Source organism: Anolis carolinensis, chromosome 5 (assembly GCF_035594765.1).
Source record: "Anolis carolinensis isolate JA03-04 chromosome 5, rAnoCar3.1.pri, whole genome shotgun sequence".
Taxonomy (NCBI): Eukaryota; Metazoa; Chordata; class Lepidosauria; order Squamata; family Dactyloidae; genus Anolis; species Anolis carolinensis.
Genome location: NC_085845.1, coordinates 206,890,714 through 206,915,753, shown reverse-complemented (window position 1 = coordinate 206,915,753; position 25,040 = coordinate 206,890,714). Strand labels below are relative to the sequence as shown.

General features: G+C 50.2%; 2 protein-coding genes across 12 annotated transcripts in view; one reads left to right on the top strand and one right to left on the bottom strand.

Moving 5' to 3' along the window:
- Positions 1 to 1,292: 1,292 nt before the first annotated feature.
- On the bottom strand, positions 1,293 to 12,763 carry LOC134299725 (germ cell nuclear acidic protein-like). Of its 4 annotated transcripts, XM_062983488.1 has the most exons (9): positions 12,587 to 12,763; positions 12,417 to 12,483; positions 9,238 to 9,302; positions 7,853 to 8,314; positions 6,866 to 7,016; positions 5,670 to 5,814; positions 4,914 to 5,052; positions 3,591 to 3,795; positions 1,293 to 1,700 (listed from the first exon to the last, which is right to left on the bottom strand). In XM_062983488.1, the coding sequence occupies exons 1-9, from the start codon at positions 12,648 to 12,650 to the stop codon at positions 1,448 to 1,450; spliced, it is 1,551 nt and encodes a 516-aa protein (XP_062839558.1). In that variant the 5' UTR covers positions 12,651 to 12,763; the 3' UTR covers positions 1,293 to 1,447. The 4 variants fall into 4 exon arrangements, with proteins under 4 accessions (XP_062839558.1, XP_062839559.1, XP_062839561.1 ...); XM_062983489.1 differs by lacking the exon at positions 9,238 to 9,302; XM_062983491.1 differs by lacking the exons at positions 12,417 to 12,483; positions 12,587 to 12,763 and adding an exon at positions 12,273 to 12,298.
- A 7,067-nt stretch (positions 12,764 to 19,830) lies between these two features.
- sbf1 (SET binding factor 1) overlaps positions 19,831 to 25,040 on the top strand; it is a 34,478-nt gene continuing 29,268 nt past the window's right edge. For 4 of the 8 annotated variants that reach the window (XM_062983469.1, XM_062983471.1, XM_062983470.1 and 1 more), the window contains exon 1: positions 19,831 to 20,098. In XM_062983469.1, the coding sequence (XP_062839539.1) occupies positions 20,044 to 20,098 (55 nt within the window). In that variant the 5' untranslated portion in view covers positions 19,831 to 20,043. The remainder of the gene's footprint in view (positions 20,099 to 25,040) is intronic. The other 4 variants (XM_062983474.1, XM_062983472.1, XM_062983475.1 and 1 more) reach the window with 1 other exon arrangement.

Here is a 25,040-nt window from a genome sequence, read left to right as displayed (position 1 = left end):
GGCCTTAGTTTGGGGACCCCTGTATTAGATCCTCAAGAAGAGAGATAAGAAGACGTGACCATGATCAGGAAAGACTCAACATAGTCAGAAACTTCCTAACCAAAGTAATAGCCATCAGATGAAAGCAATAGGTGTCGGATGAGAAGAAAATTCAAGCAGAACTTGATGGCATGGATGACCTGCAAACAGGAAATTAGGAAATTGTTGGGAAGTTGTTGTTATTGAATTGTTGTCGTAAATAGCTGATAAGAAGGCACCAGTAGAACAAAGGAAAAGGGAATGTGAAAGGAAATAGTGTGTGTGCACATGCTTCACATCTTGGAGTAGAAAACCCTGAGTTGTGATCACAAGAGTGGCACTTTTCTTTTCTCAGCCGACCAAACAGACACATCTGGAAATAACTCTTGTACTTTCACTTCTTTGCTTTAGTGTGTGATTGGAAAGGACGCTAGGGAGGTCATGCTCCCCATGCTCTCTTCTATTCTACTCCGCCTTGGTCAGACCACTTGACCTGGAATCACACTGTGTCCCATTCTGGACACTGCAATTGAAAGGAGATGTGGACTCTACGCTGGAAGGAGTCCAGAGGAGTGCGACTCAAAGGATCAAGGGTCTGGAAAACAAGAATCCCTATGAGGAGTGGCTGAAAGAGCTGGGCATGTTGAGCCTGCAGAAGAGAGAGAGAGAAGGCTGAGAGAGAGGAGACAGGATGAGGGAGGGCCAGGGATCAAGAGGGGATTCCATAGGGAGGAGGGAGCAGGCTTCCTTTCTGCTGCCCTGGAGCCATGGCTTCAAACAACAGGAGATTCCACCTGAATATGAGGAAGAACTTCCTGACTGCGAGAGCTGTTCAGCAGTGGAACTCTCTGCCTCAGAGGGAGTGTGGTGGAGGCTCCTTCTTTGGAGGCTTTCAAGCAGAGGCTGGGTGGCCACCTGTCAGAAGTGCTTTGAAGGCAACTTTCCTGCTTCTTGGCAGAATGGGGTTGGACTGGAGGGCCCAGCAGGTCTCTTCCCACTTCTAGAGGTTCATCTAAAAGGAACACCTCCACTTATTCAATAAGGCCTTTGATCCAGTCAGGGGATGCTATGGTTTTCCATTTTGAATGTTTTCATGGTTTTTAACTGATTTTTTAAATGCTGTTTGTTTTTGATTGTTTTAATGTTTGTATATTTTTAATTGGATACCAATGCTTTTATGTCTAGTTGTTTTGAGTCCCCTTTGGGGAGATAAAGCGGGGGATAAATAATTCTAACAACAACAACAAGAGCTAGGTCCCAATACACAAGAACCATTGGCTTTACTCTACTTTATTCGCACGTTATCTAGTGCTCTGAGCCATTTTAAAAAACAAGGAGGGGGTGCTGGGGTGTCCGGTCTGGGCCGGGGAGGGAGAGGGGCTCCAACGGCCACGGCTTGGCCCCTTCCGTCCGTCTGTCCTTCCCTCCATCAAAAGCTGAGCGCACGCTCCCGGGAGGAGGCAAAGTCCGCACTGAGCTTCTTCATGACGTCCGCGTGGCTGAGTCCCTGCTGTGAGCGCTTTGCCGAGCCGTAGTTCTCCTTCACGAACTTTGCAAACGGAGTCAGCGCCCTTGCGGCCGGCGTGCCGTCTTTCCTCGTGGGCTGGCACAGCGCGAGCGGGCCCCGGCACAGGGCGCAGACAAAGCGCTGCGTGTCCAAGGACTTGGAATGGCGCCCGATCCTGAAAGCCAAGCACAAGAGAGAGGCCGTGGTGTCACGGAGGAGGAGGAGGAGGAAGAAGGGCGGCTCGCCTGCGTCTCCCTCCTCAGAGGGGCAACAAGGAGGAGCCGGACCCCCGGCGCCCCCAAGGCCAAACCGGGTGGGCAACGGCCTTCAGACAGGCATGGGAAGGAGCACCAAGAGTGGAAGGAGTTTCAGGAGTCAAGGGTCAGGCCTGGGAGAGAGAGGAATCCTTTGTCCTGGTGATCAATGACATCTCTGTTGCACTTTGTCCACCCCTTTAGTTAGAAATAGTTCCTATGTTTACCTCATCCCAATCCCCTTACCAATAATAATAGTCCCGGGTTACTCACTTCTTTCTCTAGTTTACATTCTTCACTATATGCACTTTCTTCGGCCAAAGTCATTTTTTATGAATCTTTTCAGGTTTTTTATTAAACCAGGTTTTATCTTAATGTGATTTTATTATGTTTATTGATCTGTTTTTATATTGATGTGTTTTTATTACTATGTCTGTAACCACTTGGGCTTGGCTCCATGTAAGCTACCCTGAGTCCCTTCGGGGAGATGGAGGCGGGATATTAAAAAAAGTTGTTGTTATTATATTATTATTGACACAACAACATAGTCTGACACAGCAAACAAGATAGATATGCCAGGGACTCCTCAGGGATCTTTCCCAAGGATTTTTGAGAAAACCTTCTCACAACCAGTAACAGGCAAAGCAAAGCAAACCCATATTAAAACAGACTCAAAACTGACCCAAGGCACCAGATCCCACCTGATCTTGCAGGCTAAGCAGGACCAACAATGGGGGACTGCTACTGAATCCCAGGTGCTGTAGGCTCTGTCTCAGAGGAAGGCACTGAGTGAGGGTTCCTTGTCTAAGAAAACCCAACAGAGTTCATGGGGTTCCCAAAAGTCAGCAGGAGACTTGAAGGCATATGTATGCGTACAATCTGATCTTGGTCCCTTTTGTCCAAATACTGCAGGCTGGAACCTGCAAAGCGTTGGGAAAAGGTGGACCTTTTGGACTCCTTGGGGGATTCTGGGAGCGGCACTCCAAAAGAAAAACCTCCTCCAAACGCAGGCCAACCCCCAACGCACCCCAGGTGGGCTGTTTCCTATTTCAGAGGAAAGAACTGGCAAAACCATCTCTGAGAGTTCCTTGCCTAAGAAAGCCCTACGGACTCCATGGGACCACGGCAGGTGACTCGGAGGCTGCTTTTCAGAGGCCAGAGCCAAGAACCAAGGTCAGCGGCCAGTGACGGCTCTTCTGTGTGGCCCACACCCTCCTCCTCCTCCTCCTCCTCCTCCTCAGTGTCAGGAGCTACGAATGGATGGGAAGAGGTTCGCAAGGAGGCCTAGTCCTAAATGCAGTTGCCCATGCTGTTCAGCTGGGACCAGAGGGACCCCTATTAAGTCAAGGCTGGGCTACATTCTCCTGTTGTGTGGGGCTCGGTGGGACAAACCATTGGATTTGGGTCTTGGCTCCAGAGAAGGGAGAAGCTATTGCGCTGACGAAATGCATTCACTCCACAGATCAGTACAAGACGATTGGGGATGCGCCGCTCTCTGGGTGTGCCTGCACTACACACTTAAGTAAGTTTCATACACACTTAAAAGGAAAACAGAAGTTAGGGTGCAGGAAAATTTGGGGGAGGGGGAGGTTGGAGCAAAAAGCACTGCAAGAGAGAGCTGTTTTCCCTCCCGGCTTCCCTTTCTGCCCCTCTCTGAATGTTGCAACCCTTCCTGGTGCAAATGCCCAGGGTTGACGCGGCTGGATGGGATCTCGGCCACTGACGAAAAAGAGGGAGGGAGGGAGGGAATGGGGTCCCCGCGCAGACCCCCACCCCAGGCCAAAGGAGACTCTCCCTCTCCCTCCACTTACGTGTTCCCACATCGAGAGCATTCGTAAGTGAACTTGTAGTTGATCTCGTAGTTGTGGCACCGCTCCACCACAGGGAGCTCCGGGTGGACCGTGACCGCCTTCTTGGCATACAGGCTCCAGAACCGGCCGTGCCCGTCCCGAACGCCGTGGAGGAGCCACGTGGCTGCGTGGCAGAGTTCGTGGATCAACGTGTCCCTCAGGCGGTCTAATCCAGAGAAAAGCAGGAGAGACATCAGGAGCCCCGGAACTTGAAGAAAGGCCACCCGGCTGGTCTCCCGGGGCAAGGTGGCCCTTCTGCTGCAGGGTGTCACCCACCGTTTTCTCTCGAGGCCAATTCAAGGCCATTAATACTCTGGAGGGGAGTGCTGGGGTCCCAAATGGCACTTATGGGTCAGAGTGGGGCAAAATGAAAATGAATTTCAACACGGGAAAAAGTAAGCTCCTGTTGTTGGAGCAAAATGAGACCTAAAGGTTCAGCTGTTTAGAGATTTGCTTTAGTGAGCCTGATCAACTCGATTCTGACAATAACTCCCCATGGTCTGCACTCTTGCTGAGCTCTGCCATTTGTGTTGCGTTAGAGATGCTGCGACTGCAATATTATGGCCCAGGACCAACAATTACAAGTTATGGTTACACAGAGTGCCAAGCCCTGAGAACATCCTCTTAAACAACAAACAAGGTCTGACACAGACCTCAGGCAAGGATAATAAATAATAATAATAATAAACTTTATTTTTATATCCCGCCCCATCTCCCCGAAGGGACTCGGGGCGGCTCACAACAGGGACAAGCCCGAACAACAACAACATATTTAACATAAACTTAAAACATTCCAACAATACACAAAATAAAATGGACAAATACATTAAAATCCAAGCAGATAAAATCAGAGTAATTAAAAGCATGACCATGCATGCCCTGGAAATTGGCTCCAGGCCTTGGAGTGCTGAAGGGCTGTGGAACACTAATGCTGGGACAGACATGAGCGATTTCAACTAGGGCTGCGAGAAGACCGAGAAGAGATGTGGACAGGTATACTTAAACACCCAAAGATGGAGCAAGCCTGTTCTCTGCTGCTCCACAGACTAGAACGAGAGACAATGGACTCACGTTATAAGAAAGGATTCCACCCAAATGCCAGGAAGGATCTTCCTGACTGGAACGGGCTGGGCTGGAAGCCTTGGTGCCCCTCCTTCCCTCCGCGATCCTCTCATCATGCCAGGGATGGGGCCGCTCTGTCCTTACTGCTCCGGCTTCCTCCGCTCGTGCTGACAGCGGGGCCTCGAGTGCACTTTGGGATCGGCACTTCCTCCCACTAATTACCTGCAGAGTCACAGACTTTCTCGGAGAGCATGATCCGCGCATAGCGCTGCTCCGGGGGGCCCTTCCGCCGGCCCGTCACGCAGCACCCAGCCGTTTTCCGCATCTTCTTGTTCCAGAGGATCTCCATACTCTCTGGCAACTGAGAGAAAAGGCAGAGTTGCGAAACTGGTATCTCAGCTCAATTCCAGCTCAAACAGCCGCTTTGAGTCCCCTTCGGAGGAGATAAATTGGGGCATAAATAAATATAATAATGAAAGGATCCCAGCACATCCCTTCACTCCAGTTCTGCAGCCGCAGGACAGAAGGGAGAGGCAACCGAGGAACCCGGTCCAGGCAAGCGGAGGACTTTCCAGCCAGTTCTGCTCATGGTTCAGTCAATTGGACGCTGGGCAGAGAACAAGCTTCTCCCAAAAAGACGGCAGCACGCAACTCTGGCTGCAGGACAGGCGCCGTCTGCTTGGAGTCAGGCCCCCTCAAGCCCACTCAGCTGTGGCAAATTCCCCAGAGACCCACCCTCAATTCCACATGGAGAGGGCCACGCACTGCATGGCGGGGCCTGTGTGTGGCATTTCCAAGGCCCACCGGGCAGCATGGGCCCTTCGAGAAAGGCATCCTCCTCCTTCCCTGAGATTTGTCTCTGTGAGCCATTGGGCCAGGGAAGGGCTGAGGGCAAACTAGAACAGGGCTGGCTGGGAAGCCCTTGGGCCGCCCGGGAGCAGAAGCCACAGAAGCCACCACTTGGGCCGCTCAGGCTACCTTTTGCTCAAAGACGGAGGTGTTGTAGAAGGCATAGAGGCTTCGCGCCAGCTCCTCCTTCAGACTCCGGAAGCGCTTGCAGTGCTGGGTCTCTGGGTCAGACAGCTCCTGCAAGAAGCAGCCTTGCACCCGGCAGGAGCCCCCCCTGCAAGAGAAAGGCCCAAAGGATGACTGTGTGTGTGAGTGCATGCAAGGGGGGAGGGGGCTGCCATTTCAGGAGGGAGACGCCTTGTGGGCCCCAGGCACAGCCCCCTCCCCTCCAGAGCCCCACCTGCAGGGCCCTCTCCAGGTATCCCTCGGGTGCCGGTAGAAAAAGGAATGCGCCTTCTAAGCCAAACAGCCCCAAACCCGGCCACCTTTCCTCTTGGAGGCTTTCCCTGAGGTGCTCCTCCACTCAAGGTGCCACGGGAATTTGCCCCACGGCTGCACAGTGTGGTGCCTGCTCTGCCGACCCTGCTTCCCGTTCTCCTGATTTGGTTGCCCAACACGGAGGTTGCCGTCTTCAACCAAGCACGGGCCCGGCATGCTCATCCAACGGCCCGCCCTACAAGCCCCCAGCCCCTGGCTCTGATTCCACCTGGGCGGCCTTGGGACGGGCCCACTCTGGTTCTCAGGAGCCATTTCCACCTCCATTCATCCACTCAGGCGAGGCAGGTCTCTCTGGGGGTTTTTGCGACCCCTCTTTGGTCTCAATGTAACTTTGTGCCACCAGCACCTCACAGACTCTTTATGAGAAAGTTTAAAAGCCTCAGCCCCACCCAGAGACCCAGAGACCGCCTCCCCCCGGCCCCTCCTTGGTCCCTCTTGGGCCAGAACGGCTCAAAGGCCCTTCAGAAGAGAGGCCACTGCCTCTCCCCCTTTGCACCCCCCAGAAGCAATCAGTGGGGACCCCTTCCTGCCCATGCACCAGAGGAGAAGCCTGGGCGAGGCAGGGACGGAGGGAGGGGTCTCGCTTGGAGAAATGGCTCTTGGTGATCAAGGCCAGGCTCAGGCAGGAGGCAATGGTTGCGAACTTCTGCTCAAAATCAACCAAGTGACCTTGGGCTGAGAGTCCTCCCTGCGCTTCTGGGCTGTTGCTGAGGCAGGTGGGAGAGGGAAAGCCACGCACCCAGCCCCCTCCTTGCAGAAAGGCCAGCTGGGGAGCCCCCAAAACGCCGCTCCTCTGGGTGGGAGGGGACGGAGGCAGGAAGGCTCACCTGGCGGGTGGCGTCCTGTGCCGCTGGGTGACGTTGGCAAGCACCCTGCCCTGGGGGGGCCCGGCCGGCGGCGTCGATGGGCAGGGCCCAAGAGGCCGGGGCTGCTCCCTCTTCACGGATGGGCAGGGGTGTGCGGGGGAAGGCCTCTCTCCTGCCGGGAACAAACCCAGGCAAGCGCTCAGCTGAGGCGAACCAAGCTCCGCGTCAGACCAGAAACGCCTGGTTAATGAAGCCTACCTGCATTTGCCACGGAGAAAGTACCCCCCGCCCAGCTCCTGCCTCCCCCCCCCTCCCAACACTGGCTAACTTTATTCGCCTTCTATGGCTGCTATGGTTTATTTTACATGACAACTGATATTAGGCACTTTTTATACATCTTAATCGTCTAATTGTCTGGGGTACATGCTTTAGTGTAGCTTATGTGTTATTAACATAATTATGTTTTATTTAAATCTTTGTACTTGTTTTTATTATCCTACTTCAAATTTTTATTTTCTCACTAGTTTCTGATGTTATTATGTTGATTTCTGTGAAACTTCGGCATTGATTGTTTGCCTTTTTTTGTATGTAAACTGCCCTGAGTGCCCCCAGGGAGAGAGGGAGGGCAGTTCATAAGTAAAGCTGTTGTAATTCTTAATGCAAAGGCTTCCGAAATCCCCCTCCCCGGGGCACTCCCTCCTGTCCCCAAGGCAAACTGAGGGGCCTCACCTGCCTCTTCCCAACGTAGGAGCAGCTTGTCCATTCAAAACTGCCAGAACAACAACAATAATGATAATGTTTCTGGACCAAGGGCTCTCTTGCCCCCTTTCACCAGGGGAATGGATCTCCAGCCAATGTGGCTGAAGGGCTTGAGAAGAAGAGGGAGCACAGCAGGCCCTGTTCTGTGGCACCATGGATCAGGAGCAGCACACGCACAGAGGCATGCCCTCCTTCCTTCCCTCCCTCCGGGCCCAGAGCATGAGTGGTGGGCGGGGGCCTCTCACTCACCAGAGGTGCCCGGGGTGCGGAGGCCACTCTTTTCGGAAGAGAGGAGCATCCTTTGCTTGATGCGTGTGGCCAGGCTGCCGATCTCTTCGTCGGAGCTCCCGGATCCCGACCTGGCGCTCATCGCCGTCCGCCAGCTGTGGGCTGCTGCGCCCGGTGCCCCGCTTGCGTTCCCTCTCCCGGAGCCCCCTTTGTCCTCCTCCTCCTCCTCATTCGAGGAAGAGTCGGGACTCTGCCTGTGAGGGACACGATCCTCCAACGAGGAGGCAGACGGGCCTTTCCTCCAACCGCCCTGCTGGAGGCCCGACCGCTGGGGCTGGCGGGGGTTCCTCGGCGTGAAGTCGACAAAGACCTGGTCGTCATCGCTGTCGCTGAAGGTGAGCGGAGGCGGGAGCGACACGGAGCGAGGGGCCCTCTTCTTCCAGGGCATTCCCGGGGTGCCTGCTGCAGAGAGAGGCCTTGGTCCTGCAGGGCGAGAGGAGGGGAGGGTTCAAGCGGACAGTTCCTGGGGGCAAAACCGGGTGACGAGCAGCCTTTAGAGAAAGGCGGGGCCTCAGGACCAGGCCAACACTCTGCACACGTCGCATGGCAACCAGGACCAAGAATGAGACCCAATCTAGGAGGGCCCACATGGTGATCAAGGATTTATTGACAGCATTTCTGTAGTTTCTCACAAAAGCCACAGAAAACAACTAAACGTATTCAAAGATAAAACTATAGTAAAATGCACTGTAAAAACTCCTAAAACGAGTCCTGAATCCAGTCTTGAAATAGTTAAAACACTTGTTTCAAGCCCTGAATGCCTTGTGCCAAAGATGCAGAAGAGACAGGCCTGGCCGGCCTTCCCTGGGGCGCAACAGAGAACCCACCAGCCTTGCTTCAGGCAGCAGGGCCTCTGGCAGAGGGAACCAACAACTGAATGGAAAACTGCTGCTGAATTTCTCCTGTTGTGGTCTAGACAGTGTCTTAACCTTCTGCATCTGCGCATGGTTTGGTAGCTGCACAGTGGCAGACAGGAAGGGGCTCCAAAGGGTCACCCTTTCTGCACAGAGAATCATGAGATTCTCTTTCTCTCTCTTTCTCCCTCTTCGGAAGAACTTAATAAGTCCTGCAGCCTTAAGAAAGCTCAGAACACTCTTGGGATCCATCTCAACCCGAATATTCTTTCTTTGAATTATTGCCATTAGGCAAACAGTACAGGGCGACAAAGACAAGGACAAACAGGCTGAGAGATAGCTTTTACCCTAGAGCTGTGTCTGCGTTGAAATCTGTGGTTTCGGACTGATGTGGCACTGGGGGCTGTAAGGTGGTGGTGGGAGTGCAGAGGGATTTACATTTACTTTCATTGTACAATGACAATAAAGTTATTCTATTCTCTTCTCACTTGCCTCTTTGGGCGGATCCGTACTTGTCAGCAAGGTAACTGAGGAAATCCTCCTTGGGCTCCTTCACTCTGGGAGAGAAGACACAAAACCAGGAGGTAAGAGGTCGACAGAGAGCAAGCGGCCACGTTAGCCACTTTGACTCTCTATAGAAGGGAAAAGGCGGGTTAGACATAAGGTAAATAAACAGATAAGCAGGGATGCCCAAGGGAACACCCTGCAGCCAAGAACCATCTTTTGGGGCTCACCTGCAGGTTGGAGGCAAAGGCCCAAGTGCTATGGACTGGTTCCCCAAGCCCACCCCACCTCCGCAGCCCAAGCCCCTGCCCCTCCCTCATCCCTTCTCTTCCCAGTAGAACAAGAGAAATGGGAGAAAGGGGTGAGAACCACAGACTCATGGCGCTGTAAGAGACTACAGGAGCCATCCAGTCCAGCCCCATTCTGCCATGCAGGAACGCAGGCTCAAAGCACTCCTGACAGATGGCCATCCAGCCTCTCCAGAGAAGAAGACTCCATCACACGCCCAGGCAGCATCTTCTACTACTCTAAGGAAGTCCTTCCTAAGGTTAAGGTGGGATCTCTTTTCCTGCCGTTTGAGCCCACTGCTTCGAATCCTAGTTTCCAGGGCAGCAGGAGACAAGCCTGCTCCCTCTTCCTTGCGGCACCCTTTCACATATTTATACATGAAATGCAGAGATACAAAATGGGTGACACTTGACTTGACAACAGTCCATGTGAGAATGAGTCTTCATGGGCAACAAGTTGGGCACGAGCCAAGAGTGTGATGCAGCAGCTAAAAACGCCAGTGGGATTCTGGGCTGCACCAAAAGGGGTCTAGTGTCCAGATTGAGGGAAGAGCCAACCTTAAGACATGGGGACACAAAGTGGAGTCCACGACATGCAAGTGTGAGGAAGAGCAAACCACAGATCATTTACTACAATGCCTGAGCCCTGCCACACGCACAAGAGAGGACGTTCTCGCAACGACACCAGAGGCACTCAAAGTGGCCAGCTTCTGGTCAAAGGACATTTAGCATCATACCAAGTTTTTAACAACAGCAGCAAGTAATTCCATTGCTGAACAGCTTTAAGTACCTCCTAATAATGTTCAATGGGATCCATTGAGTCCTATTTATTTAATTTATGTACAGTAGAGTCTCGCTTATCTAACGTTCTGTATTATCCAATGGTCTACCTTTTAGTAGTCAATGTTTTTGTAGTAAATGTTGCAATATTTTGGTGCTGAATATGTAAATACAGTAATTACTGCATAACATGACCATGTATTGAACTGCTTTTTCTGTTGATTTGTTGTATAACATGATGTTTTGGTGCTTTATTTGTAAAATCATAACACAATTTTATGTTTAATAGGCTTTTCCTTAATCCCTCATTATCCAACATTTTTGCTTATCCAACGTTCTGCCAGCCCGTTTACGTTGGATAAGTGAGACTTGACTGTATTTAAAACATTTATATTCCGCCCATCTCAACCCGAAGGGGACTTAGGGCAGAGCACAACAAATATACGGCAAACACTCCATGCCGGGACACAAAATAACTATAAATATACACAAACCTTAAAATCAGTTATATCTACTTTAAAATCAGCTGTTTAACCCAACTCAGGACACCATGCTGGCTTGGTCAGCGGAAGAGGTTTTTGATTATTGCCTCATGGCCCTGCCCCAAAGGCTTGGTCCCACAGCCAGGTCCTTTCCATTTTTCTAAAGGACAGGAGGGAGGGGGCTGACCTAATCTCCCCAGGGAGGGAGTTCCATAGCGGGGGGGGGGGGGGGAGGGACAAGGACCACGGAAAAGGAAGGCCCATCTCTCGTTCCCGCCAAACGCGCCTGTGACAGTGACGGAACCGAGAGCAGGGCCTCCCCTGAAAATCTTAGTCTCCGCGGTGGTTCGTAAAGGGATATCCGTTCCGATTAAGGAAAAACTGGTCCTTGTTTCCAGGGCAGCAGAAAGGAAGCCTCTCCCTCTCTTCCTTAGGACACCCTTTCCTATATTTATCCATGGCTCCTCTCATGTCTCCTCTCCACCTGCAGGCCTATCTCTTTAAGATGCTCCTCAGAGGGATTCTTCAGTCTCTGGACCTTTGATCCTTTGAGACGCCCTCTTCCTCTGGACACCTTCCCATTTTGTTCATTACTATATTGATGGGTTGCGGTGAGTTTTCCGGGCTGCCTGACTGTGTTCCAGAATCATTCTCTCCTGACATTTCACCTGCATCTATGGCAGGGATCCTCAGAGGTCGTGAGGTATACTAGAAACTAGTCAAGTGGGGTATATATATATACACAGTAGAGTCTCACTTATCCAACATAAACGGGCCGGCAGAACGTTGGATAAGCAAATTTGTTGGATAATATGGAGGGATCAGGGAAAAGCCTATTAAACATCAAATTAGGTTACGATTTTACAAACTAACTACCAAAACATCATGCTATACAACAAATAGTTCAATATGCAGTAATGCTATGTAGTAATTACTGTATTTACGAATTCAGCACCAAAATATCACGATGTATTGAAAACATTGACTACAAAAATGTATTGGATAATCCAGAACGCTGGATAAGTGAATGTTGGATAAGTGCGACTCTACTATATATACAGTAGTCTCACATCCAAGCTAAACGGGCCGGCAGAAGCTTGGATAAGCGAGTATCTTGGATAATAATGAGGGATTAAGGAAAAGCCTATTAAACATCAAATTAGGTTATGATTTTACAAATTAAGCACCAAAACATCATGTTAGACAACAAATTTGACAGAAAAAGTAGTTTAATACGCAGTAATGTTATGTAGTAATTACTGTATTTACGAATTTAGCACCAAAATATCATGATATATTGAAAACATTGACTACAAAAATGACTTGGATAATCCAGAAGCCTGGATAAGCGAGGCTTGGATAAGTGAGACTCTACTGTATATATATATATATATATCCCTGTGGAATGATGCCCAGGGTGGGAGAAACCCAGCCTGCGGCAAGTGGAAATGTTGCCATGAGCAAGCTTGAATACCATTGAATGGCCTTTTAGCTCCAAGGTCTGGCTGCTTCCTGCCTGGGGGGGGGGGGGATGCTTGGTTGGGAGGTGTTAGCCGGCCCTGGCCTTCTCCGTTCGGAGGGGAGCCCTCCCAATCCCCGCCCGAGGCCCCAGACCCACCTCCGGGCGCTGCTGGGGGTCTTGCTTCCGCTGCGGGGCGCCCTCGGGTTCTTGATCCGGGTCAGGACTGAGGGAGAGAGAGAGAGAGAGGGAGAGAGCGGCGCTCACCGGGGAAGGAGGGGGAGGGAGGGATAAGGGAGGAAGGCGCCTCTCTCCCTCCGGCCACTCACACAGCTCGAAGGCCTCGTCTTCCTCGTCGCTGGCCCAGCCAGGGAACGGGGCCTTCTCCGCCATGACCGGGACAGAGAGAGAGAGAGAGAGAGAGAGGCGAGGACAGCGGACGGCAACTGCCCTGAATTTAAAATTCCCGCTTGGCCGGGCGGGCGGCGATGACGCACTTCCGGCACACGCGCAGGGAAGAAAAGTGGAGCAGGCTCCGCCCCCTGCCTGGAAGGCGAATCGGAGGCGGAGCAGGGGGAATTGTGGGAGTTGGAGTCCAAAACGCCAGTGGGGAGGGCCCAAGCTGGCCCATGGCTGCATGAGAGCTCAGCAAACCACATAACTTTATTATGCCCACACACTAATATTAAATTGGGTTTTTTAAAAGAAAATAATATTTTGTTTTAATGCTTATGAGGTTATTCGATGCCTTGAATCCTGATGGGGAGAAAGGCCACGTGCAGGGAGGCGGGCCGGGCGGGAAACAATGAACCGGGGATGGTTTTCAGTGCATTTTTTTTTTCGTGTCAGGAGCAACCCGAGTTGCTTCTGGAGTGAGAGAATTGGCCGTCTGCAAGGACGTTGCCCAGGGGACAATGCCCGGATGTTTTACCATCCTTGTGCGAGGCCTCTCTCATGTCCCCGCATGGAGCTGGAGCTGACAGAGGGAGCTCATCCGCGCTCTCCCCGGGTGGAACTCGAACCTGGCAGCCTTCAGGTCAGCAACCCAACCTTCAAGTCACGAGGCTTTTATCCCCTAGGCCACCGGAGGCTCCGGATTAAAGTGATTCATGGAGGATAGAATGGCTGGTGAGGTCCCCTGGGGTGCTCAAGCCAGCCAGATATTGTCTTGCAGAAGTGGGAATATACATCTGTGTCTGGCAGACACGCCACAATCCAGCTTTCTAAAGGCTGAATATTGAAACAAACGGGTGAGGCTTTTGACAGTAGGATCAGCCAGGTGTGTGGACAAAGGAGCGAGACAGTTTGGGTAATCTCCGCTTTCCGAGGGCGGAGGGTTTTACCCCAGTGGAATGTGGTTATCTTGCCCACAGGCGCCCTACCTTGAGTGGTCATATCCGAAGCCCAATAATAATAATAATAATAATAATAATAATAATAATAATAAAACTTTATTTATACCCCGCCACCATCTCCCCGTGGGGACTCGGGGCGGCTCACAACGTTACAAAAGTAACAGCGCGAATACATTAAACAATATACACAGTTTAAAACACAAGAAGATGATAAAACAGAAGTTAAAACAAAGGTTTATACAACAGTAATAATATCAAACAACCACCAATGCAAATCCGTCAACTTTAAAGGTGGGGGGGGGGACTATAGCAGCAATATAAGATAAAATCATTAGATTAAAATACTCCGATGAAAGGAACCTAATAACATTCAGAATAGAATTATAATGAGGTTGGTCATCCAATAGCTGTCTCTCCAAAGGCCAGCCCAAACATCCAGGTTTTCAATTGTTTCTTAAAGGATGGTAGGGAAGGCGCCAACCTAATCTCCCTGGGGAGGGAGTTCCAGAGCCGGGGGGGGGGGGGGGGCACAGCCGAGATGGCCCTCTCTCTCTCTCTCTCTTGTCCCCACCAGACGTATCTGTGAGGAAGGCGGAAGTGAGACAAGGGCCTCCCCGGAAGATCTCAGAGAGCGCGTAGGTTCATAGGGGACGACGCGGTCACGAAGATAGGCAGGTCCTGAAGCGTTTAGAGCTTTATAGGTACTAACCTGCACCTTGAATTGGGCCCGGAATATTATCGGCAGCCAGTGAAGCTGCTTGAACAGGGGGGTTGACCGCTCCAAGGGAAGAGCCATTCCTTATTGCTCATGCAAAATGTCTTGACTGAGTACTTTAAGTGTGCGTGATTAATGTGCCTTGATGACGAAACGCTGGGGTTGTGCCAAGGTGACATTTCATATTTTAAAAGTCCATATATGAGGTACTAGCTGTGCCTGGCCACCTGTTGCTGTGGAGAAGTATGGTGGTATGGGAAATAAAAGTATTGAGGAATTGTTGGTAAAGGGTAAAGGTTTTCCCCTGACATTAAGTCCAGTCATGTCTGACTCTGGGGGTTGGTGCTCATCTCCATTTCTAAGCAGAAGAGCCGGTGTTGTCCGTAGACTCCTCCAAGGTCATGTAGCATGACTGCATGGAGCGCTGTTCCTGCATGGAGCGCTTCCCGCAGGAGCAGTACCTATTCATCTACTCTCTATTGACACAAAGACAGAGTATGACACAGCAAACAAGATCTATATGCTGGATTTTGTATCACAGAATCACAAGTCCAACACTTCCCAAGTGTTTAAGATTGTGTGATGTATTTTCGGATGATGTGGCAGATCCCAGTCGGGTGGCCTTTTGCAGCTGACAGATGGTGATTTTCTCAATATGTATCGTTTCCAAATGCTGGCTGAGATCTTTTGGCACGGCACCCAGTGCTGGGATCACCCTTACTGGTTTTTGCCAGAGCCTTTGCAGTTCGATCTTGAGGTCCTGATCATGGCTGAGTTTTTCCTGTTGTTTTTCACCAATTTGACTGTTACATCAATAATCCTAATTTTTTTTCTTTTCCAGAACCGTGAGGTCTGGATTCGAAAGTCTCATAGTATCTTTGTGTGGTCATTTTCCACTCCCTTTGCAGGTTTGCGATACCATCAGTTCTTTACTGCTGGGAGGTGGTACTTGTGGCTTAAGTTCCAATGAATCATTTTGACCACACAGTTGTGCCTCTGTAGTCCATCTGCGATTTTCTTACAGCAGCTGAGATGATCAATAGTTTCGTTGGTTTCCTTGCACAGTCTGCATTTTGGGTCATTTGCTGAATTTTCGATCTTGGCCTTGATTGTATTTGTTCTGATGGTGGTTATTATTATTATTATTATTATTATTATTATTATTACAGACATGAGAACCAGCATTAGTAATGTTTTTACTAAAGTTAAGTAACTTTATTTTGTCTGTCTACTATTTGAAATGTGTTACCTTCAACAATAAAAATAAAAACCGTATTGGTGCATAAGCTCATGTTTAGCACTGGCTACCTTGTACTCTATTATACAGACCAAATATTCCTACACCAAACTGACTTTTATTCTATGTATGTACCATGGTTTGGAAGAGGCAAAGGATAGGGAGAGGGGAGGCAGGTCAGGTGTGGTTGTTGGGAGGATAAACAGAAAGACACAAACAAAAAGATACTGAGGGGAAGGGGGGAGGGGGAAGGGGAGGTGTGAAGTTGGCCCATGCCTGGCATATACCTACATATCTTTAAAACAAATACTTTTACATAATGAGAGATCTTGGAGGTGGGACACATTTAATGCCAATAGTCATTCATCTTTGAAGACGGCTGATTCTCTTACACCATCAGTGACTTGCCTCAATTCGCTTCCGAGGTGACGAAACTATATATTTCACCAATACCCATATACACATAACAGAGTAATTTTGTACGATATTTTGCTATATGTTTGTGTAACAGTAAATGGCCAGAGAAGCTAAGTTGTTGTTACTTCAGCCACTCAGATGGAATATTTTGGAATTCCTGTTGTGGTGAGCAACCCAGAGGTCTGCATGAAGTCTGAGCGGCCAGCCAGGAGAAAGACTGCTGGCAGGCAGGCAGGTAGGGAAGGAGAGACCCCAAGGGCCATTTAATCCAACCCCCTCCTGCTTTCATGCAGGAAAAGCACAATCAAAGCACCCCTGACAGATGGCCATCCAGTCTCTGTTTAAAAGCCTCCAAGGAAGGAGCTTCCACCAAACTCCAAGGCAGAGAATTCCACTGCTGAACAGTTCTTCTTACGGTCAGGAAGTTCTTCCTAATAATAATAATAATAATACCTTAATACACCACACAGTCCTAAACACTTGGGAAGTGTTCAACTTGTGATTTTATGATACGAAATCCAGCATATTAGGCCGGGCTGTGGCGCAGGCTGGATAGCAAGCCAGCTGCAACAAATCACTCTGAGCAAGTGGTCATGAGTTCGAGGCATGCGTCTTGTCTCTGTCTCTGTTCTATGTTATGGCATTGAATGTTTGCCTTTATGTGTGCAATGTGATCCGCCCCGAGTCCCCTTCGGGGTGAGGGCGGAATATAAATGCTATAAATAAATAAATAAATATCTTGTTTGCTGTGTCATACAATGTCGTTGTGTCAATAATAATAATAATAGGACTTTATTTGTATTCCGCTCTATCTCCCGTGTGGGACTCAGGGCGGATTCCAACAAACAAAAAACACAGAGGCAAACATTCAGTGCCTCAAGACAAGAATAAACATGCAGATATTAATGACCCACCCGATCCCAAAGCAAACGAACATCAAACAACTAATTATAACACAAGACTTAAAATTACGCAAATGGTTAAACAATAAAATTATATCTAATCATAAAAACATGAATCTCAATGTACAGCGCTCGTAAAACTTCATTAAAAGATTTAAAATTAACTATAATTGCAATCATGTTCATGGTGCCAGCCGACCCACCAGGGCCAGAGTGCAGTGATAACATCCAGCTGGAGGTGTAGTAGCTGACGGTCACTCTACTCTTCCTCCTCTCCATATGTGACAGAGCACAAATGGGTTTTTGTTTTAAGGAGAGGAGGGCATTCCAGAGCTGGGGGCCATCGCGGAGAAGGCCCCCTCTCTCATTCCCACCAGTCGCACTTGCAACGGGGTGGGACTGAGAGTAGGGCTTCCTCCCCTGACTGCTGCGCCTTAGATGCTTTGTAAGAGGAGATGCGATTGGTCAGATAGCCTGGGCCTGAACCGTTCAGGGATTTATAGGTATGACCAGCACTTTGTATTTTGCCCAGCAGCCAGTGGAGCTGCCGCAACATGGGAGTGGTTCTCTCCCTGAATGGCACTCCAGTTAGTAACCTGGCTGCTGATCTCTGGACCAGTTGAAGCTTCTGAATAATCTTCAAAGGCAGCCCCACGTAGAAAGCGTTGCAGTTGTTGAAGAAATAGGAGCCCCCAGTGGCATAGAGGGGTAAAGCCTTGTGACTTGAAGGTTGGGTTGCTGACCTGAAAGCTGCCGGGTTCGAATCCCACCCGGGGAGAGCGCGGATGAGCTCCCTCTATCAGCTCCAGCTCCATGCGGAGACATGAGAGAAGCCTCCCACAAGGATGGTAAAAAAATACATCAAAACATCCGGACGTCCCCTGGGCAACGTCCTTGCAGACGGCCAATTCTCTCACACCAGAAGCGACTCAGGTTGCTCCTGACATGAAAAAAAAATTAATTATATATTAAATGTAATATTACTAATAATATCATCATATGATGTTATAGTACAATATAGTAATTTAATGCTTATATTGTGTTATGCTAATAATATATTGTATGTTCACTTAATTTGTAAGCCGCTCTGAGTCCCTTTCGGGGTGAGAAGAGCGGAATATAAATGTAGTAAACAATTAAATAAATAGGGTTGTTGTATGTTTTCTGGGCTGTATGGCCATGTTCCAGAAGTATTCTCTCCTGACGTTTCGCCCACATCTATGGCAGGCATCCTCAGAGGTTGTGAGGTATGGAGAAACTAAGTAAGGAAGGTTTATATATATCTGTGGAAAGTCCGAGGTGACAGAAGAACTCTTCGCCAGTTGGAGGCCAGTGGGAATGTTGTAGTTAATCACCTTAATTAGCATTGACTAGCTTCATCTCCTGCCTTCTTCCTGCCTGGGGGCATCCTTTGTTCAGAGTCATTCAGTAGCATTCAGAAAGAGCTTGAAAACCTGGCTCTTTACTCAAGCCTTTAGATAAAGATTGCTAATCCAGAAGCAATCTGTATCTGTGACCATTCTTGTACCGGTTTGCACCTTTTACCTTTGTCAACTCGATATAGACACAGGGTCTATTCCCATCCCAATTGCACTTCCAGAATTTGCAGCACTTTATCAGTCACCTTGTGTTTACAATATTTATATGGTGCACCTTACCCAGTCTACTTTTACAATCTCTCAGTTTTAATCCATGTTTTTATTAGTTCTTGTTTTTTATTGGCTAATGTTTAATTTTTTTTATTGTGCAAGTTGTTGTCTATTGCTGTGTTTTATACTGCTACTGTTTTTATTCGGGCTTGGCCCCATGTAAGCCACCCTGAGTCCCCTCCGGGGAGATAGAGGCGGGGTATAAAAATAAAGTTATTATTATTATTATTCCCATGGCTGGGACTCCTCTGTTTTCAGAGTGTTGCTTCTTATTTACTGTTCTGATTTTTGAGTTTTTTTTTAATACTGGTAGCCAGATTTTGTTCATTTTCATGGTTTCCTCCTTTCTGTTGAAGTTGTCCACATGCTTATCTACATAGGGACCACCAAACGCAGCATTGCCCAAACACAAGTCAAGGAACATGAAAGGCACTGCAGACTCACTCAACCAGAGAAATCAGCCATAGCAGAGCCCTTGATGAACCAACCTGGACACAGCATATTATTTGAGAACACAGAAATGCTGGACCACTCCAACAACTATCATGTCAGACTACACGGAGAGGTCATTTAAATCCACAAGCATGTGGACAACTTCAACAGAAAGGAGGAAACCATGAAAATGAACAAAATCTGCCTACCAGTATTAAAAAACTCAAAAATCAGAACAGTAAATAAGGAGGCACACTCTGAAAACAGAGGAGTTCCAGACATGAATCAATCAGGAGCAGCCAACGACTCTGAACAGAGGATGCCCCCAGGCAGGAAGAAGCCAGGAGATGAAGCTATTCAATGCTAATTAAGGTGATTAACTACCACTGGCCTCCAACTGACGAAGAGTTCTTCCCTCACCCTGGATTTTCCACAGATATATATAAACCTTCCTTGCTTAGTTTCTCCAACAGACCTCACAACCTCTGAGGATGCCTGCCATAGATGTGGGCGAAACGTCAGGAGAGAATACTGCTTCTGGAACATGGCCAGGAAAGCCTTCGACAACACAATTAAATAAATAAATAAAGGCCGAGGTTTGTCCATGCCGGCTGACACCCCACACCCTGATCCGCCTTCCGACTGACCAGGCGCGCCTCCGTCTTGTCCGGATTGCACTTCAACGCCTCAGCCCTCAGCCAGGCCTTCCGGGAGAGTGAACGCGAGCGAGCTCCCGGCCCCGCCCCTGCGGACCGGAAGAGAAGGGAGGGCGAGGCGGGCCAATGAGGGCGCGCCGGGAGCCGGGAGCCGGCGCCCATTGGCTGTCCCGGAGTCGCGCCTGCGCACGAGCGCCCCGGGAGGCCGGGCTGGGTCCTGCCGCCCAGGCAAGATGGCGGCGGCGTCGTCGTGTGAGGGGGCGGCGGAGGAGAGGCCGCGGGCGGCGGCGGAGGGGCGGCGGGGCGGAGCGGGCGCAGCCGGGCAGGCGCGGGCGGCGGAGCAGCGGGAGGCCCCGCGGCCATGAGGCGGATCCGCGCCCCCACAGGAAGCAGAGGAATCCCCTTCGGCCCCGCAGCCCGGCCATGGCCCGCCTCGCCGACTACTTCGTGGTGGTGGCCTTCTCGCCGGGGAAGCGCGGTGAGTGGCAGCGGGCGGGGAGGCAGGCCTCGGGGGGTTTGGACTGCAACTCCCACCCTTCCTCACAGCCTCAGGCCCCTTCCTTTTCCCCCTCAGCCGCTTAAGCGGAAAGGGCCTGAGGCTGGGAGGAAGGGTGGGAGTTGCAGTCCAAAACACATGGAGGGAGCCCAGCTCTAGAGCATGGAACCACACTAGAGCCAGTTGTTGGATTCCAACTCCCACCATTTCATACAAAGGCTGGGTCTACACTGCTTTATACCTCAGGATCTGATTCCAGATTATCTGGCAGTGTAGACTCGTATAACTCGTATTATTACTGTCTTTGTATTGCAATGTCTTTTAACTGATTTATTGTTTTGTATTTCGGGCTTCTGACCCGTGTAGCTGCCCCGAGATGGTGGCAGGGTAGAAAAATAAAGTATTATTATTATTATAATCCAGTACAGAGCAGGTAATCAGGGATCCGATCCTGGCATATAGGGCGGTGTAGATCCAGCCGAAAAAGTGAGTGCCATAGTAGAGTGGTGTGCCACCTTAGCACATGGGCCCTGTAGTTGACCAGGGTAGAGGCAGCATGCTCAAGCCAAACCTTTTCCCCCTGCCCGCCCCCCCCCCCCCAGTCTCCATCTCTCCCCCCCTCCTCCTGCGCTTCCTCCTGGGCTTGTTTTGCTCGGCATCTGCTGTGGCTTTTCTGGTGGCATTTGAGCTTCCTGACTCATAGGCTGCTGCGCTCTGCGGCAGAGCAAAGCAAAGCTTTCTCATCGGGACGGATGACAGAGGCAGGCACAGAGAGGAGGAGGGGGAAAGTGAGGTCTGTCTGCACTTGTGGCTTTCAGACTGTCCGTTGCAGGTTTCCCAAAGCAGGTGTCAGTTGCGTGGCTCTCCTCAGAATCACAGAGGAAGATGAAGTGCAGCGGCAGGGATTGGGGCCTGGCCTTCAGAGGAGCCGCAGGGCTTCTTCCTGTCTCCTATCTCTTCTGGCAGAGGAAGCCGCTTCTGCCCGCCCCCTTGGGCCACCCCATGGAGCCCCTCTCCCGCAGCAGCGCTCCTGGCTCTGCATGCACAGGGTTCGCCTTAGGAGATTTACACTGGTTTTTGCCCACATGCTTCCTATTTTTTAAAAAATCATGTCAGAAGGGAATTGAGGCAAGTTGCTTCTGGTGTGAGAGAATCGGCCATCTTCAAAGATGTTGTCAAAGCTTTCATGGCCAGGATCACAGGGTTGTTTTGTGTTTTCCGGGCTGTATGGCCATATTCCAGAACTATTCTCTCCTGATGTTTTGCCCACATCTATGGCAGGCATCCTCAGAGGTCATGAGGTATATGTTTTGAAGATGCCTGCCATAGATATGGGTGAAAAGTCAGGAGAGAATAGTTCTGGAACATGGCCATACTGCCCGGAAAACATAAAACAACCCTGTCTTCAAAGATGTTGCTCAGGGAAAGCTCAGATGTGTTACTATCCTGCAGGGGGCTTTTCTTATGTCCCCAAATGGAAAGCTAGGGCTGACAGGTGGGAGCTCACCCCGTCTTGAAGATTTGAACTACCAACCTTCAAGTCAGCAGTTCAGCCAGCACAAGGGTTTAACCCATTGTGCCACTATAGCTCACAATGTCTTTGAGTAGTTTGTGTGGGGCATAATATCACTGTGATGAAAAAATACAGTCTTGCTGTTGAGCACCAAGTGGAGGAAGCTGGCCTGACAGTGGCCAGGATGCTTCTGACTGGGTTCCTGTATGGCAGTGGTTCTCAGCCTTCCTAATGCCGCAGCCCCTTAATACCGTTCCTCATGTTGTGGTGACCACCAACCATAACATTTTCATTGCTACTTCATAACTGTCATCTTGCTACTGCTATGAATTGTAACGTAAATATCTGATATGCAGGATGTGTTTTAATTTGGCACAAATACCCGATACGCCAAATTTGAATACTGGTGGGGTTGGGGGGGATAAATTTTGTCATTTGGGAGTTGTAGTTGCTGGGATTTATAGTTAACTTACAATCAAGGAGCATTCAGAACTCCACCAACAATGGAATTGAACCAAATATGACACACAGAACTCCCATGATCAACAGGAAATACTGGAAGGGTTTGGTGGCATTGACCTTGAGTTTGGGAGTTGTAGTTCATCTACATTCAGAGAGCACTGTGGACTCAAGCAATGATGGATCTGGACCAAACTTGACATGAATACTCAATATGCCCAAATGTGAACACTGGTGGAGTTTGGGAATAATAGACCTTGACATTTGGGAGTTGTAGTTGCTGGGATTTATAGTTCACCTACAATCAAAGAACCCCTAGAACCCTACCAATGATAGAATTGGTCCAAACTTCCCACACAAAATCCCTATGACCAATAGAAAATACTGGAAGGATTTGGGAGGAATTGACAGTGATTTAGGAGAGATGTAGGTCATCTATCTTTGGAGAGCACTGTGAATTAATATGTGTTTTATGATGGTCTTTGGCGACCCCTCTGACACACCTGGCGATCCCCTCCAGTGGGCTGTAGGGCTTCTGGCCAACTGGCTTGGATGAGCGGTGGGATCAGGGACCTTGCCCCCCCCCCCCCAAACTGAGCCTGCTTCCCAGGTGGGACTTGGGGACTATTTTACTGCTCTGAACGGTCTTGCATAGGCCTGTGGCGAGTACATGCCGATGCAAGGCACACGCTGACAGGTTGCTGACAGGTTGAGGTTTTGCCAGGGAAGGAAGGCAGGAAGGAGAGGACGGCTTGTGGGTGGGAAGTGGGCGGAGCGGCAGACGAACCGCCAAGAAGCAGCAATCGTTGCTGCCTGTGTCTGTATGTGTGAAGGAAAGAGGCTTCCTCTGCTGTTGGACCTGATGAGGAGGAGAGGCTTCGGGCTCCATTCAGGGCCTCTTCCCTACTTCTTCTTTATCTCAGAGGGGTCTCTAGAAGGGCACTCTTGTTCCCATGGTCCTGGCTGGGGGTGGGGAGGTGGCCGTGGTCGTTAGACAGGCCAAGGCCTCCTTGACTGGAGCCAGACTAGCAGGCTGGGTCCCACCGGGCCATCCATAGCACTGGCTACTTTCCATTGATCCTGGCTTCCCCACCGAGGATGGAGAGGCCAAAACGAGCCCCCACATTTTCAGTCCATGAGTTTCCTGAGCAAACAGCTGTCTCCTTCGGTTTCTGGCTTTGCAAGGGGTCCTGTTTTTTGAAGGCCACGGCCCTTGTGCTCTGTAGGTTATAGTCTAGGCCTCTTCAAACTGTGGCCCTCCAACTGGTTGGGCCTCTAACTCCCAGGCTTCCTAACCATTGAACAAGCCGACTAGGGCTTCTGGAACTTGGAGGCCCGAATAGCTGGATGGTCACAGGTTGAAGATGTCTGTTTCATATTTCAGTATAGCAGAATACTGATGAGCTTTCTGGGTTTTCTGTTTGCACAAAGACCAGGTGCTGCCAGACCCAAAAGCTGCCCAGAAGCAGCGCTTGAGAATTGTTGGGCAGCAGAGAACGCCAGGCCTGTTGGGTCAGCTGTGTTGGTTTGTGCAGTGAATGTGACCATGCTAGGGCTGCTGCTCTTGAGAAGGCTAGTGGTTTTTGCTCCTCTTCACTCTTTTGTATGCAAGAATAGTGCTCTTATCAATATGTTGGATAAAAGATGGTGAGGCCAGTTTTTAAAGAGAGTGTTGGCGCAGAAGCAACGTGCCATATGTTTGGCGGGTTTTACTCCTCGGGGAGTAAAAGGCTGTTGCCTTTTACTCCAGTTGACAAGGCTGTAATTCTCAGGTGAAGCCGTGGGCCCCAGGTAACAAAGTGAAGACTGGGAATTTTGTTAGGGTTTTACTCCTCGGGGAGTCAGTGCTAGGGCTGCAGCAGCTACTGTATGGCTCAGAAAATAGCAACGTCAGGAGGCCTGGATGCCAGTGTTTTCCTCCCAGGGCCCTCCGTGGGCTGGACCTGCAGCCAAAGGGGGCAAGAAAACAACCTCAGCAACGAACCAACCGCAGGAGGTCACATCTGGTTTTGAAAAGCAGTTTCTTCCATTACAACAAACATGGCAGTTGGAGGCCAGGGGCAAACTTACCTACTGGCTGTTAGGAATTGGTCCATACACCTGGAGGGCCCAAGTTAACCCATGCTTGGGGTGCAACCTGTTTAGAAGCACCACTCCTCTGGCTTTCCGGGAGAAGGAATTCCACATCCTCTTTTTTTTGGCCAAGAATAGTGTGGTGTGGAAGGGAGGTCTGCGGGTGCTGTGATGGACGGAGAGCTGTCTTGCGTCCAGGGCTGCAGCCATCCTGGCGAGAGAAGGGGAGAGCTGCTCCTGAGCCACTTGTTTCCCCTTTTCCTGACCTGCTGAAAGCCCCTTGCCCCAGGGACCACCATCTCTAAAGAAAGGGGCCTCATACACAGATGGAACCCTGCGTTTTAGCCCTAACTGTAGTTCTAGGTGCAGGTTCTGTTGATGGACCCCACTCCCCGGCCGCCTGCCCCCTTCTCCTGTTCAGCTGTTGATTTCATCTCTGGTTCCTAGAACCCAGCAAGGGGACCTTCCCAGGACAGCCATTGGTGGCTGCAGAAAGAATCCAATGGGTAAAGAATGGAGATGCTTCCTGGCCTTGGTCTGAGATGTTGTCATCTTTGGCGGAAGCTCCCCGCCTCCAGTTGACAAGGCTGTAATTCTCAGGTGAAGCCGTGGGCCCCAGGTAACAAAGTGAAGACTGGGGATTTTGTTGGTGCAATCCTTCTTTGTGAGTGTATTAGATTTGCTCCAGCACCTGCACTGGGTTTTCTTCACAAGCCTTTGTGGTGAAGAATGGGAACATACGCACTTGCTCGTCTGCCCACACGAAAGGTTAGTGAATGACTCACCCAAAATGGCCCCAAACCAAGACGGGTAGCAGTCCTTTGCTGTGCGATGAGGAAGCCTAAAGCTACAGTCAACAGCTTGAAGTTGGATTTCCTA

Bases quoted from the DNA above. Each gene is read 5' to 3' on its own strand.
- LOC134299725 (XM_062983488.1), bottom strand. From the start codon at position 12,650: ATGGCGGAGAAGGCCCCGTTCCCTGGCTGGGCCAGCGACGAGGAAGAC. The intron at 9,303-12,416 runs GTGGGTCTGGGG...CTTCTCTCCCAG, and splicing joins ACCCCCAGCAGCGCCCGGAG to AGTGAAGGAGCCCAAGGAGG. The intron at 7,017-7,852 runs GTGAGTGAGAGG...TGTTCCCGGCAG, and splicing joins CCGCACCCCGGGCACCTCTG to GAGAGAGGCCTTCCCCCGCA.